This window comes from Notolepis coatsorum (assembly GCF_963971535.1).
Source record: "Notolepis coatsorum genome assembly, chromosome: 3".
In the NCBI taxonomy this organism is placed as follows: Eukaryota; Metazoa; Chordata; class Actinopteri; order Aulopiformes; family Paralepididae; genus Notolepis; species Notolepis coatsorum.
The window spans coordinates 38,737,790-38,752,823 of NC_140167.1; the positions used below are offsets into that span (position 1 = coordinate 38,737,790).

General features: G+C 43.5%; 1 protein-coding gene across 1 annotated transcript in view; it reads left to right on the top strand.

Annotated features, from left to right (window-relative positions):
• btbd7 (BTB (POZ) domain containing 7) overlaps positions 1–15,034 on the top strand; it is a 56,723-nt gene that overhangs the window by 35,841 nt on the left and 5,848 nt on the right. The window contains exons 4-9 of the mRNA XM_084310236.1: positions 9,952–10,160; positions 10,592–10,667; positions 11,770–11,930; positions 12,580–12,723; positions 13,671–13,860; positions 13,982–14,160. Coding sequence (XP_084166362.1) covers positions 9,952–10,160; positions 10,592–10,667; positions 11,770–11,930; positions 12,580–12,723; positions 13,671–13,860; positions 13,982–14,160 — 959 coding nt within the window. The remainder of the gene's footprint in view (positions 1–9,951; positions 10,161–10,591; positions 10,668–11,769; positions 11,931–12,579; positions 12,724–13,670; positions 13,861–13,981; positions 14,161–15,034) is intronic.

A 15,034-nucleotide genomic window follows, 5' to 3' on the forward strand; every position in this document is an offset into this window, starting at 1 on the left:
TGTATCCCTGTAATGATAATATTAGATGGATAACGTTAGTGTTGGCTAATAGTTTAAATTGTGGTGATTAGACATAATTCACCCACGGAACTGTTGTTGGGAATATTGGTTCCGCACGGACGTTATACTGTGTTGCTAAGGGATGGGTATCGTTAGGATTTTATCGATACTACTACTCTTATCGATACTGCTTAACGGTTCGGTACTTTGTCGATACTGCTTAACGGTTCTTTTTAGGGATGCTCGATATTGGATACCGATATACCGATATTGTCCAACTCTTAATTTCCGATACCGATATCAACCGATATCACATTTTAATGCCGATATCGGCCGATAATATCGGTAGGCCGATAATATCGGACATCATTTCTATAGAAATGTAAAAAAAAAAAAAACATTTTCGATATCACATTTTAATGCCAATCGGTAGGCCGATAATATCGGTAGGCCGATAATATCGGACATCCCTAGTTCTTTTAGATTATTATTTAAAAAAAATTTATACATTTATTATTTGAACGGCTTAAGGCTATATCTGTACTTGATGTTTGTTTGTTGCATATTTGAAATAAACTTCAATCCAATCAACACGTCATTCTCCGCCATGCGTAATCTGCCAATGGCGCCGTCACACGTCATTGAGATCAATATTTAAAAAATCTGTGATGGCAATCATATTTCACCAACGGAGACTTGAGATCTCCTGTTGATCTCCTCTCAACTCTCCAACGGTTCAAGAGCGCCATCTGGTGGCCGATCGGCGGATCGCCCAAACAGCAAACCGGAAACAGAAAGTGGTGCTCATCCAAATTCGGTCCGACCACTCGCTATAGCTCCCGGGGCTCCATCTCGACACACTGGATAATCAATCGCTCGCCCTAACTCAATAAAAAACGTTATTTGGACGTATATAGTATTATACAACCTGGAAATGGTTAATCTAGATCAACATCCCATAATAGGAAACGTTCTACTCCAAGCTGATCGCCCAACGGCCCGAGGAGACTGGGGTACGTTTCAGCGTTTATTATTACCGTGTTCGATACAAACTGCTCTGATGATCATATCACCCACACTACATGAATCATCTAACGTTGGCCACGGAATTATAAACGACCCCCCCCCCCATCCGGTCAACATCAGATGATGAGTAGTAACTTCTAGAAGCACGTACATTTGACATTTTTTATCTGGCGCCGATCGCTATCAAACTGTATTTGATCATCAATATAATGCATTTATGGCTATAAATCACGTTCTGCAGAATGCTGCAGAAAACGATAACATATTTATACTTTAGACCGTATTTTTGTATGAATATGTGAATGAAAAAGTAGAACGTTGCTACATCCTAAACGATAGATAATTGACGTTGAATGGGCCTTAGTAATGTCAATTTAGCAATACAATTAAAAAAGTTATAGCCCTGCAAAGAAGGGGAACTTCTCCATAGACAAATAGAGCTGGCAGGATGTACATAAGCGTGGCAGAGAGAGGGTTAAAAACAAATCTGTTTAACCTAGCCATCTATAAAACATGCTAAAACTGAAACAAATGTCCTACTCCCCTAAAGAAAGAAATACATAGCAAACATGACTCAGTTATCCAATAGTGCTGCTGCTTTTAATTTTGTTAAAATCTTTTAGTTAATAAGACTAAAAGACTACATTATGACTACAACGATTTCATGACGGCTTCCTGTCCTCGCGTTTCCATTTCCGGTTTAACGTAAAATTTTCAACAGATTGCTGCTAATTACACTTCATGTAAACGGAGTAACGCTAACGTTATGTCGAGTTCATACGTGTAGTGTAGTATGAACTCGACATACCGTTAACGTTACTCCGTTTCAAGTGTTGCTGCCACCGTTGCATCGCAGATGGATGGTACACTGTTAGCTCCGTAGCTAATCCGCTCCGTTGCGTCGCAGATGGATGGTGAATTAATGAGAACTTTATTAACAGATTGCAGAATGGGTACAATACAGTACGGCTCAATGTACACAATTGTTAAGGGGATGCAGACCAGAGAAAGACGTTTGTCTTGTTTACATCAGGGTCCCCCATTTTCAATTCATAGTGGTACATTCTGTTAGCTCCGTAGCTAATCCGCTCCTACACTACCGATAGCAGTACCGATAACGTCGGAGCTTATCAATACTTTTTTTCTAATTTAGTACCGGTTCCCGTTTAGAACCGGGTTTCGGGGGGCATGCCTACATGCTATCCTGTCGGCATCTAGTTAGTTAGCTAGTAACGAGACAGGTGTGTTGTTGTGATTTCCGATGCACAATAAATGTTCAGAATTCTCTTTTGAGACCCCGCCTCAGACTCTTATCCTTCGGCACTACAATATCAACATTAGCCAGCTATCTAACGTTAACACTCCTTAGGCTACATAATGTATACATCCCTGTGTAGCTAGTAGTCGTTTTGGTTATATCAACGTTAGCTAGCTTATCTAACGTTACCGCTCGCTAGGTAACATCAAAACAACATAACATGACAAGTTTGCATCCCTGTAAGGTTAGATAAATGGAGAGAAGGACAGCGAGAGAGCTGAAGAATAGATAAAGATAGCTATTACTTGTGAATGAAGAGGAAGGACCCTCATGGCGCTTTCACACCGGCAGGGCTCTGGTTCAACCTCCAGCTCCGTTCTGGAGCCTCTGAACCTCTGTGGCATGACTACGCAGCCTGCACGCTTTGCATTTCTGCCTCCCACTGGTGTGGTTACGTCATTTCTAGAGTTGTTCCGATACCAGTATCGGAAATGCCGCCGATACTGCCTAAAATGTATCGGTATCGGCGAGTACCCTCTAATTCTGCGCTCCGATACCATATGACGTAATTTATCAACAACACTGCGGTCTGCGGAGTGAGCATTATAAAACAAACGTGTGTTTAATCGACTGTGAATTAAAGTGTCAATGCCATTTGTCACTTTAACAGCAGATACTTTCTTAAAATGTAATGCCATCGTCCCGACAGAGTGCTGTTGACGGGGAGCTCTGGTGTTATTAGCATTAGCTGAACAGCTAACCGAAAGCTAGCGTTAACTAACGTTAAAGTTTTGAACGTTACCTTGGCTAAAGTTGGGGCTATTCATAATCCAGCAATAATGGCTGCAGACCTGCAAGCAACGTACAGCAAGTTGGCACAGGAGTATTCCAAGGTAAATCACTTTTTCACCAGTAATGTTACATTGTTTCCATCTAACGTTAGCTCATGCTAGCTACCCTAGCTCACGCTAACGTCGTCACTGATCTACCTCTCGCACACAATTAATGACATAATGCGCACAGCCATATCGGTGACAGCTTAGCTTTTAGTGCCAAATGATAAGAGTCTGAGGCGGAGTCTCAAAAGAGAATGTTGAATATTTATTGTGCAAAAATCACAACAGAGTCTCTACTACTACAGTAGCTAACTTAGTAAACGGAGCCTTGTGGAAGCAAGTGCAGCAACGTATAACGTCCGTGTGGAACCAATGTGCCAACAACCTTTCCGTGGGTGAACTCATTGAGATAGTTTTCAATTACTGATACTAATACTAATCTATACAATCACCTGTTGTTGAATAAATACCATTACTTTATAGTTATTACTAAAAAACAGTATATAAAACAGTAGCTGTATAAAACAATTTTAAAAAACTTTTATAATTTATATAATATATATATATATATTTTTTAATGTATGCACTGGTATCGGATCAGTATCGGTATCGGCCGATACCCAAAGCTTAGGTATCGGAATCGGATCGGGAAGGAAAAAATGGTATCGGAACATCTCTAGTCATTTCTACTTTAGAACTGCTCTACCGGTCACAAGGTATAGTCAAAATCCATACCGTAGGGAAAATTCATACCGGTGTACGTTCTATACCGTTTATACCATCCACCCCTAGATAGTGTCTACACAGAAAGAGAGGGAAGGGTAGTGTCTACACAGAAAGAGAGAGGGAAGGATGACGTATTGGCTGTACGTTAACTTTTTTTGCACATAGCACTGGTGCTACAGAGGTTGATAGTTTTGTAGCACAGGCCAAAATCTTGTAGCACAAGTATAAAACGTGTTATATTTGTAACAGTCACAAATGTGCCTATTGTATTTGTGTTATTTAGTTGCAGTGCCATGTTTGGCTGTCATTTTCATGCTGACAAGTTGACGTCACACAGCCAGACACGTTACGTGTAAGGAATTATGGGATTTGGTGTTGGATGTAGTTGTACGGACTCTACTAGGGGTGGGAATCACCAGTTTCATCACGATACGATATAGATTCTTTGGACAACTATACGATATTTGCTGATATCTGCCACGATACGATACGATGCAGGTGCATGCAATCGATATGAGACGATATCATAAGCCCAACACAATCAGTAACATTTTGATCATCTCATCATAGGGTTCCATCCTAGAGGCAAATCTTTCCTGTGACAAAATGGCATCCAATGTAATAAAGAGTCAACCAACAAACTAGATTCTTGTACCGGATCTCCTCTCTGGTAAACAAGAATACCCTGAAGACTCTGGCAGGAGCACTCATTCAAGGGTACTACGACTATGCTTGCACCTCATGGTACCAAAGCACCTCAAAGGCGCTAAAAACAAGATTACAAACATCACAAAACAAACTGGTCAGACTTCTACTTGACCTTACCCCTAGAAGTTGCTAGAAACCACCTCACCCCTGCCCACTTTGACAACCTAGGATGGCTTAGAGTAGACGACAGAGTACAGCAACTTGCAATGGGCCTGGTCTACAAGATACACTATACGACTAAGGTACCCATGTACATGTCAAAATACTTCCCAAAGGTCAGTGAATACCACGACCACAACACCAGAGGAAGCTCAACAAATCATGTTAAACCCAGATTCGGCTCAAACAAGGGACTAAACACGTTTCGCAATTATGCCACATCAATGTGGAACGCCCTACCCAAAGCTGTAAAGGAATGTGAATCCCTACCCACATTCAAAACCGCTCTTAAAGAGCACCTACGGGAGGCTGCAATTCTAAACTGGCCACCGTAAATGTCCATTCCAAACCCCCCACCCCCTCCTAATAGACAGTCTCCTCCCCACCGCATGTATATATTCTCTCCCCGCCGTATGTATATTTCTCTCCCACCCACCCCCTCCTAATGTACAGTCCACTCCCCATCATATGTATATACTCTGTCAGGATCTATGGGTAACAGTACTGTATATTTGAATATCGTATGTCACAAATGTAACAGTACTAAATACCTGTATGTCCCTATGCCATAAATGTCAATATTAATTGAAAATGGGGGACCCTGATGTAAACAAGACAAACGTCTTTCTCTGATCTGCATCCCCTTAACAATTGTGTGTATTGAGCCGTACTGTATTGTACCCATTCTGCAATCTGTTAAATAAAGTTTTCATTCATTCATTCATTCAACTCAAAAAAGGTAACGGAAATATAATTTGAACATTTTTTATTTAGCTCTTCCAGACATTTAAATGAAAAAGAGGGAAGGATAGTATCTACACACAGAGAGAGGTAAGGATAGTGTCTACACCAGGGGTCTCAAACTCGCGGGCCAATTGTGGCCCGCTGGATGCTAATTTAGTGTTAGTGCGGCCCGTGTGCAACTTTTTGCCGCGTCGTGCAAGATGGATGTTTTATTTATTTGATCACTTGTAGGCTACCATAGCGCAGGCTCATGGCAGGCATCCTCGAAATTCTCCGCTATCTGTTGACAGCGCATCTACAGTTAGTTTCATCTGCAGGTACTGTAGCTAGTAACCTCGTTCCCAGTTTTATCTCCATGAGATAAATGTAGCTAGTAGCCTAGTTTCGCCAGCAGGCAGTTAGTAGAAAAATATGGCATGCTCAAAGATGGCCAGTAAAAGAAAAGTCGACAGTGAAAATCGCTGCAATTCAAAGGTGAATGGACTGAAAAATATGCGTGTATCCTCCCAGCACCAAACCAATGTGTCTAATATGCCAAGAAACGGTAGCTCTTGTGAAGAGTGGCATATTTGATTAAACAGCTTTGTGATAGAATAAAAAAAAAATGCACAGTGCATTTCCATAGCTGTGGATGGGTCCACTGACACCACTGAGAATGCTCAGTTGCTGGTGTTTGTGAGGTTTTAGTGAGTTTGTGAGAAGATTGGATCAGTTGTACTTTTTTTTTGGAATACTTGAAACTCTTTTTTTGTGGAATATTTGATGCGGCCCAGCCTCACCCAGACTCTACCTCCAGCGGCCCCCAGGTACATTGAATTTGAGACCCCTGGTCTACACAGAGAGAGAAGGAAGGATAGTATCTACACAAGAGAGAGGGAAGGATAGTATCTACACACAGAGAGAGAGGGAAGGATAGTGTCTACACAGAGAGAGAGGGAAGGATGGTATCTACACAGAGAGAGGGAAGGATAGTGTCTACACAGAAAGAGAGAGGGAATGATAGTGTCTACACAGAAAGATCCACTCTCCTCTTCCAATTTGTTTGAGGGATTAAAAAAGGCACATTTTCCTGATCCCACATTTTCAACTTCATCTGTCTTCTTAAAGGGGAGATGAAGCATAGTGATAAACACATAGTCATAGCATCAAATTAGTATTTAGATAAACCACAGAAAAAAATCACGTTATAAAAATAAGGCGTTTCTAAGAAAAAACTATTTGTAATGTCCATTTATGTAGCATTTATGAACATGTGCGCCGCCATTTTGTTGCTGACGTCACGGTGTTGGTTTGGTGTATACACTGTGGGTTAGCTGCATAGTAAACATGGACTGTCGGGTCAGTCAAATGTTGCCTACCAAACAACGGGACCGCGGTGGTTCTTTTTGTATTGCTCCTGGCTGTTTAAACTAATTTACAGTGTGAAAGAGAGAGGAAAGTTGGTTAATTTCCACAAACTACCAGTGAAAAAAAGTGTTGTTGGCTCAAGGCCTCTACATGCTACAGCAACTTCAAAGCAACTGCAACACAACATCAGCGTGATTTTAACGCGGTTGTTGCAGAGGGTCTTGTAGACTGTGTTGCGTACATGTCCCCAAAATCTAATCTAAACAACCTTTGCGTTGATATTGTGTAGCAGTGATTGGTCGGTTAGCGAATGGGGGCGGGGCTGTCATAGAATAATATTGGTCCCGCAGATAATACCATCCTCCATTGTTGTAGCCAGCCAGCGTTGATGCTAAATAATTAGCGTCACATAGCTGGACTTTTTCTGAAAACCCAAGCACATATTGTTCCATAGCATACGCCTTCAGTTGATCATGACGAATCCTCTCTTACCTTGACGATTAAAAAGCCTCCATAATTTAGTAAATAAAGCTGTAGCCAGCCAGCTAGCATTGGTGCTATTCAAAATGCTATCCACATTAGCTACATAGCTAACCAACTAAATACAATGGTATCCTGAGGTAACGTTAAATACAACGTTTGCTAGTCGAAATGACTGGACACACACAGGGACAAGTTAAACATCAATCAATTAATGTATTCCAACAGGTAGTTTGAGCTGCATGTGAGCCGATGTCTTTCTCTCCTCTCCATTGGAAACTAATGACGTTACGTTAGCTCGAAAAAGCACAGAACCGGCCGACAAAAGTTAAGCTGCTAGCAACAGACACTATAATACTTCCGGTCGGGGGATTTCAAAATAAAAGCGACGTCTAAAAGCACCGTAAATACGTTTATTTTGTACATTATCTAACGTTAACACGAACCTAAACTAACTTTACGTTAGATAATGTACAAAATAAACGTATTTACGGTGCTTTTAGACGTCGCTCTTTTATTTTGAAATCCCCCGACCGGAAGTAAAAATAATGCTTCTTTTTCTGCTTGTTATCAATGGGTTGGTTGAGAAGGGAAGTTAAGCAGGCTAAATGGTCCCGACGCTGGTAGTAGTGGAGCTATGTAGCCAGCAGGCTAAATGGTACCGACGCTGGTAGAAGTGGAGCTATGTAGCCAGCAGGCTAAATGGTCCCGACGCTTGTAGAAGTGGAGCTATGTAGCTAGCAGGCTAAATGGTCCTGACGCTGGTAGAAGTGGAGCTATGTAGCCAGCAGGCTAAATGGTCCCGACGCTGGTAGAAGTGGAGCTATGTAGCCAGCAGGCTAAATGCTCCCGACGCTGAACTGCCTGCGTCTGTCTGTCGAAGACCGAGGGAACCGCATCAGGCTTCAGCTGATTAGTGGTCTTCTGGACAACAACAACATAATCCGAGGCAATGAAGTGTTCGCTGGAGATCTTCATTCCCTGTCCAACAGGCTGATCGCGCCGCCTGAGTGCAGCCAGCCTGAGCCAACGTGCCAACAACACTGTTTTTTTCACTGGTAGTTTGTGGAAATTAACCAACTTTCCTCTATCTTTCACATGGTAAATTAGTTTGAACAGCCAGGAGCAATACAAAAAGAACCACTGCGGTCCCGTTGTTTGGTAGTCAACATTTGACTGACCCGACAGTCCATGTTTACTATGCAGATAACCCACAGTGTATACACCAAACCAACACAGTGACGTCGGCAACAAAATGGTGCCGCCCATGGCGAAAACAGAGAAATTATATTTGATTTTTCAGACAAATAAGCAGGATTTCACATTTTATTATAGGACCCTGTCTTACACAAGGTAGTACACAACAAACAAACTAGGATCACATTGTTCACTGCTTCATCTCCACTTTAACTACACATGATTTCCACCCTGCATTTAAAGCACTGCAGGGGTCTCTTATTTGCATTTCTAATAAAAGCAACGAAGGAACTTGTTGTGTGTGTAAGCAGTCATTCCACAGGGTATACAAGCCTCAGGTTCAAAAATGGTGAGGGGTACTGGAGTCATCACTCCTCAAGTCCGACGTTCCAATTTCCCAGAGTGCATGTTCAAAGTGGCGGTTTTAGCGGAAAAGGCAGCACAGATCTCCTGCTTAAAGATAAGAGTCCCACAGGAGTGCCGCTTCAGGGGGGGGCGGGCTGGAACCCAGCTAAGAGCTGACGGACAGCGAGGGCCTGTGCCCACTGTGGGGTCGTTGATATAGGTCCTCTGTTCCAGTTTCAAAGCAGCGGCAGCTGGACTTCACACAGTCTCACGTGACTCTATCTCCCATCGTCACCACTTTGATTTTTATTTCAAAGCTTTGGATTAGGAAAATATAAGAGCGGGAGAGTCCTATAGAAAGCCTGTCTCGTTGGGGATCAGCTTAGATGGTTTGAACTAGCCACATATTGGTTTAACTACAGATGTTTGAATTTTCTAGAAAAAATTAAATAATAATAAGGGACCTGTACACAAGTCTTTCAAAAAAAATTTGTGCCACTGTAGTCGGTATTTTCAAATTTTGTTTATGGGCCAGAGCAATACGTACATAATTCATAAGCCCTCCATGACCTTTTTTTGTATTTCTATTTAGTCATTTTCATATGTGCAGACCGGGTGTTTGTGTGTGTGCACATTTGCAAGGTGTGTGTGGAGCAGTGGCACATTTCCTCTCTAGCTGCTGTGTTTACTTAGTGTGGTGAAGGGGAGGTAGCTTCGAGAGTGAAACACATGAAGGTATCAAAGGCATTTTTGTGGCCTGGTGTGTAACAGAGTCAAACCACTGCCTGCTGTTCTGGTATGTGCTCTGATTTAGGAAACGGCACAGAGGGAGGGTGTGGGGGCCGGTGGAGGAAGACTCCCCGCCTCGGTGAATAGGAGTCAAAAATTACTGAAGGTCTCCGCACTGGCTTTTAAAAGTGACTACTGTAGCAGGATATTTATGGTTTAATTAAACCACGTTGCCTCGCGCAAAATCCCTAGTAACTTGTGTTGTGCACATTCCTGATTTACAGAAGAAAGGCTCGTCAGGTTTATGCACCTTCACTGATGAAAATACGGTGGGGTTTTAATGATGACTGAGGTTAATTGAACTACATTGTCCCTGTCGTCTCTCCGCCCACACAGGCTGCGAGGACATCATTGTGGAGAGTCTGTCCCTGGACTCTCTGGTGCCCATCCTGAAGTGGAGTTCCCAGCCGTACGGCTCCAAGTGGGTCCACCGGCAGGCCACGCATTTCCTCTGTGAGGAGTTCAGCCAGGTGGTGACCTCGGACGTGCTCTACGAGCTCGGCAAGGAGCACCTGCGGTCTGCCATCCAGTCTGACTACCTGCAGGTGAGACATCTGTTCTGTTCTGTTCTGTTCTGTTCTGTCTTGCTTGACGGAGAGGCAAAGAACGCACACATTCATACTTGGATGCATAAACACTATCACAAGACGCACACATACTCACCCAGGGTCTTCGCTGTTGAGTGAGAGTGTTCCTCATGGACGTTGCCTTCAAAAAACACAGCCTAATTGAAACTGAAACTCGGTCTGCTCTGCCAAGCTCTCCGGGTTGAGGTTGTAATCCAATCAGACAAACAACCCACCAGCTAACCATACTCTTCCCATCCTATTCTTATTCCGTTCAGCTTCTCCCAGTTTTGTTTCTCCCCATCGCAATATTCTAACCTTGTCCTAATTAATTTTCTTTCTCTTTCTCTCTCCCTCTTTCCCTCCCTCCCTCTGCCACTCCTTCCTGTACCTCTGTCTTTCATTCACAGACCAGTGAACAGGACATTCTCAAGTACGTTGTTAAGTGGGGCGAGCAGCAGCTTATTAAGAGGATGGCAGACAGGGGTAAGATAATACAGTCTATAATTACCCTCTGAGCAGCCCCTTAATGGCTCCGAGAAAATTACCCACTTACAAGAAACCACAAACTACTCTTAAAAGCACTATAAAAGAATGTTAACTTTACTCTGAAAATGAAGACACCTTGATGGTGTTTGCTTTTGTATCTTTCTATGTGCTCTCTGAACCTTTTTAGAAATTCAGTTTGTCATCCTATTGTCTGGAATTGACCATATTCTAGGGTGGGAACACAGTGGAAAGGAATCGCAACATGACATAAGAAGCACCATGATAATGTTTTGTTTATTGCATGTTCTGTGTGCTGCTCTCTGAACCTCAAGAATCTCATATCAAAAGGTTTATGTATGTTATGTGTGCTCTCTGAACCTCAAGAATCCCATATCAAAAGGTTTATGTATGTTATGTGTGCTCTCTGAACCTCAAGAATCTCATATCAAAAGGTTTATGTATGTTATGTGTGCTCTCTGAACCTCAAGAATCTCATATCAAAAGGTTTATGTATGTTATGTGTGCTCTCTGAACCTCAAGAATCTCATATCAAAAGGTTTATGTATGTTATGTGTGCTCTCTGAACCTCAAGAATCTCATATCAAAAGGTTTATGTATGTTATGTGTGCTCTCAGACCTCAAGAATCCCATATCAAACGGTTTATGTATGTTATGTGTGCTCTCTAAACCTCAGGAATCCCATATCAAACAGTTTCTGTGAAGGTTGTCGTCAAAGTGTCCAAGGCAGCAACCTGGGGCTTATTTTTTAGAAAGCTAAACCCAAAACAGCACTGAACAAATTATTACACATTCACTGTTAGTTCCTAGAATTTAACCGGGGGGAACAATGTTTATACATTTTTTTTTTTTTTAAACTGGTACAGGTCGACTGCACAGAATTGACCTATCTCAAGCTCCGCCCGCTTTTCTTGATCCTCCAATCACAACTGTTGCTTTCTTCAGATCGTTTTGATTGGAGGATCAAGGAAAAGAAGGCAGGGTTTAAGATATAAGTCAATAAAAATGCTAGTCATGGCCATATGCACGGTATAGAAAAAGCTGCTAATGTTTATTCATTGTTTTGTGTTTGTTTACCCAGAGCCCAACCTGCTGAGCGGGACGGCCCACAGCGTGAACAAGCGTGGGGTGAAGAGGAGGGACCTGGACGTGGAGGAGCTGAAGGAGATCCTCTCTCCGCTGTTGCCCTTTGTTAGGACGGAGCACATCCTGCCCGCCAACAGCGATATCCTCTCTGACGCTGTCAGTCCTCCTTCTACTTCCTAGTCCTGATGTGTTGAAAGTGTGTCTGTATGACACTGGGTTCATGGGGTTATGGAATTTAAAATGTTCTGTTTTTGACTGTTTTATTTACGATGTCCCAGACATTTCCTTTAGAATCTTTTAGTTTTCTGTTAGTTGCTGGTAGATTAGTTATCCGTTTGAAGGAGTAACAACTACACTGGGTGAAAAAAATATGATGGTGAAAACTATGTACTTCCATTATGGATAAGCTAGACAGCCTCTGTATTTAATCTTATAAAATTACCTGTTGAGAAGTTTTAAGTGGATCAAGAAGGAGTTGGGCACAACACAAACAATTTTATTGTTAAAAAGTTATGGTGTTCGGGTCGTGCTGACCTTAATCAGACCCCCCCCCTCCTTCCTGATGTACTCCTATTTAGTGATGCACCGCCCGTTATCTGGAGCACAGACTTCTTTTCTACTAGAGAAAGTACAGTGGGACATTCAAATCAACACAAAAGGAAATGGATGCCGACATATATTGGTAATGGGAATTCTGCTATATGTCATGGTGCAGCCATGGAAAGGTCATGTAACTGAGGGACTGACTGATCATATAGATGTCTTATATAAACTCGGCATTGACCCCATTCTTTCGGCTCCACAGCTGAAGAGGGGTCTGATTAGCACCCCTCCTTTAGACATGCTGCCAACAGCCGAGGGAGGGAAAGCCAACGCCTGGCTACGGCAGAAGAACGCTGGCATCTATGTGCGTCCCCGCCTGTTCTCTCCCTACGTGGAGGAGGCCAAGGTAGGACATTGCTTACTCTGGGATGGAGGGTTAATGTTGGGGGTTCCAGCTAATCCAAATGGTAAATGGCATTTATATAGCTTTTATCCAAAGCCCTTTACAACTTATGCCTCACATTCACCCATTCACTAACACATTCACACACCGATGGCGGAGGCAACCGTGCAAGGTGCCAACCTGCTCATCGGGAGCAGTTAGGGGTTAAGTGTCTTGCTCGAGGACACTTCGACATGCTGCCGGTAGGAGCTGGAATTGAACCGGGATCGTTCTGATTACCAGACGACCGCACTACCTCCTGAGCCACTGTCTCCCCCATCCAATCCAGGAGGCAGTGGATGATATCTGTCCCCTATAAAGAATGTGAAGTTGGCGGGGAGTTAAGACGGTTGCTACGGATGCCGGTCGCCATCTTGAGAGGTTCACTTGACATCAGCTCGTGTTGAGAAACTGCTAAATATCAAAAACGGAGGAAGGGTTGAAGTTTCTCCCATGACGGTCATGACATCTTCTGTGGTCGCTCTGAACACAACACAGACTTCCAAAACGTCTTTTAACCCAAAAGTCGCCTGTCAACACACACAGTCAACCAGAGTAATCCTCTGCAGATGGCGGCTTAACCCTGTAGCAAATCCACGCCCACTTCACATCCTCCATAGCTATCATCAAAGAGAATGGAGGTTTTATGAAGAGTCTTGAGAACTTTTAGTTCAAAGTTGCGAGCATGTAAAAGTCTCCAGTGAATATTTATGAACTTCTTTGACTGATGTTCCATCCAAGGCATTGCCCGCTTGCTACAGTAAGTCAACTTGTAGGCCCACCCACCACCATGAATATCAACAGCAGAGTAGCTCACGGCACGCGGTGCCCTTGAGTCGGCTCCACATCAGTCTCTGAGCTGTCAACAGTGAGGTGACTGTAACCCTCCTCTCTCCGCCCGCCCCCCTCAGTCTGTGCTGGACGAGATGATGGTGGAGCAAACCGACTTGGTGCGTTTGCGTCTGGTGCGCATGTCCAACGTCCCGGACACCCTCTACATGGTCAACAATGCCGTGCCTCAGTGCTGTCACATGATCAACCACCAGCAAATGGCTGGCAACCAGACCACAGCCCCTTCCGTGGTGGCCAATGAAATTCCAGGTAAGGGGACAGTGAAAACAACTAAGCTACTGTATTTCTTTCAAAGTTGTGTGATCACCACTGCACATGCGGTAATATATCTGGTCCGTTAAAGTGTACATGTGTGTGTTTTTTTCCTCAGTCCCCCGGCTGTCGGTGGTAAAGGAGATGATCCGGAGGCTGCAGGAGCTGAGGCACACGGAGCAGGTCCAGAGGGCCTACGCCCTCAACTGTGGCGAGGGAGCCACTGTCAGCTACGAGCTGCAGCTGCGTGTGCTGCGAGAGTTTGGTCTGGCAGATGGTGCCACGGAGCTGCTGCAGGTGGGTAGAGAGCAAAGACGACGTCCCCGGGGGAAGGAGGAGGAGGAGGAGGAGGAGGAGGAGGCTAGGGCTGGGATAATAACGGGGTTGGAGACGCAGAAGTCACAGACCTCAAACTTTCCCAGGGAGTTGGATCTTACTAAGTAGGCCTTTTTTCGCCAGGGTCACAAACAGCCTGTGTAATGGGGGGGTTGGGGGGTGGAGGTGATTTATGCTTCAGTTTTGCTATGTTGTTTTTTTTGCACAGGTTTATAAACATACAAAACTAAAATGTACACATGTTTATGGCCTGTCCTTTCTTTTCCATCAAACCCAAAATCAACCCAAATAGAAGTGCCCACGGCCCACCCACGACCCACCTAACCATACTCTTGAGTTAGAAAATAACTGAATCAAACAAATGCAAAAAACAAACGGTACACAAAAGAGAAGAAGGAAAAGAAAAAAGAGGGAAGGGGACATTGAAATGGAAAGGGGGGCGGCTCAGCTGTCATCATGGTCAGGCAAGACCGTTAACTTACTTATGCAGTCCAGAAAGGGTCTCTGTGTCTTATTAAAGGTCTTCAAGGAGCCTTTAAGGGAGAATCTAATTTTCTCAAGTTTGATACACTGTAGAACCTCTTTGATCCATCTACCATGTGTGGAAGGAGAAACATGTTTCCACTTTAAAAGGACGAGATGTCAGGCCAATAAAGTGGTGAAAGCCAGAACCCTTTGCCATAGTATGGGAAAGTTTGCTCCAGGTGGAATGGTCATGTTGCAGGTATGAAGTGCAATGTTTCAAATGTTTTTGTCCACTAGCCTGGGACAGGACCATAACGCATGCATGTAGTTAGTGGGTGAGTGTTTACACCTATTGCAGGCATCACTGACA